The 5,836-nt window shown below is 37.0% G+C and overlaps 1 protein-coding gene across 1 annotated transcript; it reads left to right on the top strand.

The window, feature by feature from the left end:
- Window positions 1-2,832: 2,832 nt before the first annotated feature.
- Window positions 2,833-3,478, top strand: LOC139196077 (uncharacterized). The gene is made up of 2 exons (XM_070821740.1): window positions 2,833-3,138; window positions 3,284-3,478. Exons 1-2 carry the CDS (start codon window positions 2,833-2,835, stop codon window positions 3,476-3,478), a joined length of 501 nt encoding a protein of 166 aa, XP_070677841.1.
- Window positions 3,479-5,836: the final 2,358 nt, after the last annotated feature.

Genomic DNA, 5,836 nt, shown 5'->3' on the forward strand with positions numbered 1-5,836 from the left:
CTTTCACATAGCTCAATTATATTAGGCTTAGGTTCATAATCACCCTTTAATTAATTAACACTTTAACTAATTAATGAATGCAACATTTTCATTTGGTTTTTGTATCCATAAAATTGATTTAAATGGAGCTAAACAAAATGAAAATCCAATTCTCATTTAAAGAGACAACAATTTTGTTCTCATCCTATTTGGGCCATCATGCAATAAACACAACTTTTTGGGCTTTATTGCAATAACAAAAACTTTTGGGGTCACTTTGTATAATACACAAAAGTCACAACTTCATGTAAATACAACTAGAACCCAAACTTTTAATAATGCAAAAACTTCATTAAAGGAACAAAACAATTTGTCCTTTAGCGTTTTTGGACCTAAACGTAAAAACGTAAACTTTTGGGCCAAAGTGCAAATACACAAAAGTATCAAAACTTTATGTAATTGCATAAAAGCCCCAAAAGTACTCCCTTTGAGGGAGTGGCTGGTTTTGGGGAGGGATAAGGTTGGTGTGTGTGTTGATTAGTGAGTTTTGTCAAAAACATGCAAGTGTATGTAAGATAAGTTTATGAAATAATTCAATCACAATTATTTCAATCATCATTTATACAAATATCTAACACTTTAAATACATAATAAATCATTTAAAAACATATCACATATACTTTATGAAATAATTCAAAACTTTGAATCAATACACCAAACCTTTTTGTTCTTGGCAAGAACATCAAGAACAATGAAGAACATCCATGAAAAACCCAAATTTTTCCATGAACTTTTTCCACCCAAAAACATTCCAAAACCATTCTTACTTAAGGGAAATAACATCTAACCAAACTAGGGTACTTAGGGGTTCCAAAGAATACATTAAAACACTTTTAACAAGTCAAACAAGAACCCAAAAATCCACCCTTTGGATTTGGCCGAATTTTCCCAAAAGCATGGCACCAAATTTTAGCTCCAATATTCATGCTCATATGAACAACATCTACAACATTTGAGATGGCAAATTTTCCAACAAAATTTACATTCAAAGAAGCAAGAATAAAGCTTGTAACAATTACAACTTTTAGATCACATACTTATGAACCACAAAACCCAAAAGGATTCACCAACTACTAGACCTAGGCTCTGATACCACTTGAAGGGATTATTTTGTAAAACATGTTCATTTGAGCAACATCATATAACATGCAATTAACAATTAAAGGCGGAATCATGCTTACATGCACTCAAAAACAAAACATTTACCCATGAAATTCAAAGCCTAGTAGATTGGTGAACCAATAATCAACTCAAAACATAAGTGAGTTGAAATTAATACCTTTGTAGATTCCTCTTTGCATAAGCAAAGGCTAATCACCCAAAGAGATAAGGGCCTTCATTCCTTGCTTCTTAGATCCATGGATTTGGATGGAAGAATAGGTTCTCCAAGTTCCCAAAATTGAGAACCTCTAATTCTCGACACCAAGGTTCGATTGTAGAAGAAATGAGTGACCTTGGAGTAGTAGGATTGCTAGATGTACCCTCCAAGGTGTTGGCCTCTTTAGAGAGAAAATGGAGAGACAATTCTCACCTATTTTCCCCAAAAATAAACCCATTTTTCACTTAATGAATATTTGGCTATAAAATCATTTATATAGTCACTTCTTTAAGTGACCTAAACAACCAAAACCCTAATTCATTTCATCATGGCTGGCCATTTAGGGGATTTTGGGCTTTTGGGCTTTAATGAATCTTCATTCATTAAATTGTCATACAACTTAAGTTAATGGGCTTGACGTTCGAAGCCCATTGGGCCTTAAGGTCCAAAACTATCCCGAAGTCTTTAACGAACTTATTCGTTTGATTAATTAACATATTAATTAATCCTTGCCATAAATAAATGATTAAACCATTTAATCATTCTTACTCATTTCCGTTTAATCTCCAATCTCCACCTTTCACGGTGTGCGATCCATTAGGTTCCTTTTAGCGAGGTAGTGGGCGATTAAAACCATTTTACATCGATTGTGAATTGAAACTATTTTCAATTCTCCCTTTAGTGATTATACACGTTTAGGGCTTCCACAAACCATGAGTGACACCTAGCAGCATATCATGGTTACCCAAGCTAATCAGAAGAGGTTAGAGAACCTATTCAGTTCGAGATTACAAATGCAATACGGTCCTTCTCTAATCTAATACTCTTGACCACATTGTTTGGTTTGATAGTTTATTTTCTCATGTCTACTATCCAATGTGTGTCTTGTGCTTATATGATTGATCGGATCATATTTATATATATTTTTACTTCGAATTCACTCGTCTTTTCTTAGTTAGTTCCTTATATTTTTGAGCTATTTACGTTATTTTTGTGTTTATAGGATTTGTTATGCAAAGAAAATAAAAATAGCACAAATGAGTTTTAAATAATAAACAGAAAGAATATTGGTTTTGGATTTGTTACTTGAATCTGCTAATTATATTTGAATTGATATAATAATGGCTTTAGTTACTATGGTTGCATTTCTATTGGTCTATTGTTTCACATTTATATTTGAGTAGGTGTGTAAATGTGTGCATGTATTTGAAGTAGATGAAAATCATGGTATTGTTTGTGGCTTTTGTGTAGATAAAATCCCTTATATTGAATCTGGTGAGTATATGGCCTATAATAACGAAAATGAGAAAACAAGTGGAGACTCACGGATTGGACATCAAGAGAACACGAGGAAAATATAGAATGGGGAGAGAAGTGGACTGACGGGTGGGATTGGAAGAAAGGAAAGAAAAGAATAGAATAAGTGAAAGGGATAGAAAGTGGGAAATAAAATAATAGAAGTAGGGAGAAGTGGAATGCAGCGTGAGAAACTGAGGTGGAGACAGACGGACAGGAGTCCACAAAGAGGAATCCAACGCAGAAGCGGGGAAAGAAGAAGGAGAGAGTCAGTACGGAGGGGAGGAATAAACAAAGAGAGAGGGAGAGAAGCAAAAGCTGCCACGGGCAGCGTGAGCATAGCAGGAGAAGGGAGCTGCCTTTGGGCAGCTCGCAGAGACGAAAGGGACAGGGTGAGCACAGGGAGCTGCCCTTTTGGGCAGCGTGAGAGTGGAGAGAGCAAAGGAGAGGGCAGTGAGGCAGAAACGGGGCAGCTTGAGCATGAGGTGAGGTCACAAGCTGCCTTTGGCAGCTTGACTGGCAGAACAAGGAGAGACGGGCAGCGGGAGACTGACGCGGAAAGGAAAGCAGAAAAGAAGAAACCGGGGGGGGGGGGAATTGGTGGAAGGCAGAGGGCTGCCCTTTGGGCAGCGTGAAGCTGCGGAGAGGAAAGAGGAGCAGACAGCTGCCTTGCTGCAGCAGAAAACCGAGGAGGACTCGGACTGGGTGAGACGAGAGGAGAAGTCAGAGCAGCGTGGGAGCCAGGAGCTGACGTGGAGGTCAGGAAGAAGGCAGAACGAAGGAGGTCAGCGCACAGGAAGCAGAAACACTCTCGCTCTCGGTTAAATCTTTCCAAACTTCTATTTTATTTTTGTTTTAATAATGTGTAATTAATTTTATTTTGGCTAGAGGTTAATTCGAAACCATGAATATATTTGTAATATGAATTGATTACCTTCGGTTGTGATTTCATAAGTTGTGATTTCAATTTACTTATCCGTTCGTATAAAAACTGATTTGTGTATGTTGGTTGAGAGTGCACGCTTAATTTACATGCATGAATTTGATGCTAGAATATAAGTGAATTTCACCTAATCGTTATGAACTTATTTTCACAAGTAGTAAAGGTTGCTAGTCACAATCACGTTAAGTAAATTCTTGGCAAGAGTATCATGCTTTTCATAGTTACGAATGCCTCGTCAATGCTTATAGTTTTCACAAAGTTTAATGATCTTTGATTGTATCGCTATTGTGCTTTTCACGTAGGGGACTTTTGAAGAATGTTTTGAATTGTTGTATGCGTTTTTCCGTCCAATTCAATAACTTAAGGAAAACTTGAAGATTAAAAAAGTGCTGTTCACGGTTAATCTGGAGTATTGAGATTCACAATTTATTGAAAGAACAACTGAAAATCAATTTAGGTTGCATATGTGTCATGTGTGGAGAAGAACCCCCTAGCTAGTCCGTCATTTATCATTTTACCTTAATTTTATGTTTTTATCAATTCTGTACTTTTCATCAAAACCAAACACCCATCTATTATTAAATTATATTATTTAGTTAGTTTTCTTTATTGTTAGTCTTTTAATTTAATTTCCGTCCATTTCAGTTCCTAGTGTTTAATTTAATTATTTTCATTATTTTGAGTCATTTTAAGTGTGTTTCGAGTTATTAGAGTTTTTAGCCTAGTTTTGTGTCCTTGAGTCTTATTTAATATTTTTAAATTAATTTAGAATAGATTAGCAATCCCTCCTAATCCCCGGCCTAGAACGATACCCTACTTACATCTATACTACAATTGTCAAAAAGAGGGTTTAATTTGTGTGTCAAGTAATTCTCGCATCAAATTTTGGCGCCGTTGCCGGGGATTAGCAACTTTGCTAATCCTTTTATTTTTGTTTTTGTTTATGTTTATATTGGTGTTTGTGTATTTTACTTTTGATATTTGATTGATTTTTCTTTCTTTGATTTTAGGTTCAAATGGAGCCGAGGGAAATTTAAAGGAAAGATGCGTCCGGCTAAAGACGTTAAATCAAGCGCTTCTTGGGAGGCAACCCAAGCATTCAACGAAAGGGAGACTTTGGAATCGCTAACCCAATCAGCTTTGCATTCTTCCACCCTTATCTTTACTGCTTTCATTTTGTTTTGTTTAGTTAGTTGTGTTATTTGGTTGATTTCTGTGAGTTTGTGTTATTTAGTTTAAGTGTGGGGAAGGTTAACCAAGTCTCTTTACATTAATTTACATATATACAATTTTAAAAAAAAAAAAAAAAAAGATAAAATTTAAAATTAATGAAAAAAAAAACATAAAAAAAAAAAAAAACATAAAAAAATTAAAAAAAATAATAATAATAATAAAATAAAAAAAAAAAAAAGTACAAATATTTTACAATGATGTAAACTAATAGTATTCATTGGTCGGGTGGTGCTTCAGTAGTAGGCGGGGCTTCAGCAGTCGGCGGGGCCACAGAAGGAGGAGGCGGCAGAGGTTGATCAGTTGGAGCTTCACTACGCGGTGCCGCTCCAGAAGACGAAGGCAGATGCGGTTGGAACAAACCCACAAACCTCCGATGATCAAGTAAAATTTGACCATCGGTGTCCTGCATCTGGTCAATCTTTCTCTTCATGCTGGTGGCATAATTGTGTGCAAGCTTGTGCAATTGTTTATTTTCATGCTTGAGTCCTTTAATCTCTTGTTTGAGACTCTGTATTTCAGCCACCAACGATTCAACGTGACGGGTTCGAGCAAATAGGCGTTGGGCCATGTTGGACACGGAACCGGCACACTGCACGCTAAGAGCCAGAGACTCCTTAACCGCCAATTCATCAGACCGTCTAGCGAGCAGTCTGTTATCTCTTGGGGTGACAAGGTTCCGGGCCACCACCGCAGCTGTCATATCATTTTTTATCACCGAATCCCCCACGGTAAGGGGACCGGTAGGGGATATGAAGGAAGGGCGCCATATGTTGTCTGGTGAAGGCGGAGCTGCCTCTTCACGAATGTTCAAGTCAAAACGTCGATCAGAAGGGCCTGCCATTTTCTGAAGGTGTTGAGAAAGAAAGATCGGACAAATTAAGATTTCGGAAGTGCAAGAAGGGAGTGTTTACTGGAGGGATAAGTGTGTTGTGGAGCAAGATTAACGCCTCTATAAAAAGAAGAAATCAAAGAGGCGCTCATCAGAAATCGATGAAGCGTCCTCTCGC

This window comes from Malus domestica, chromosome 05 (genome assembly GCF_042453785.1).
Source record: "Malus domestica chromosome 05, GDT2T_hap1".
NCBI classification, from domain to species: domain Eukaryota; kingdom Viridiplantae; phylum Streptophyta; class Magnoliopsida; order Rosales; family Rosaceae; genus Malus; species Malus domestica.

Excerpts from the sequence above, each read along its gene's own strand:
- LOC139196077 (XM_070821740.1), top strand. The coding sequence starts at position 2,833 with ATGCAGCGTGAGAAACTGAGGTGGAGACAGACGGACAGGAGTCCACAA. Across the intron at positions 3,139-3,283 it reads CGGGGCAGCTTGAGCATGAG|CGTGAAGCTGCGGAGAGGAA; the intron begins GTGAGGTCACAA and ends CCCTTTGGGCAG.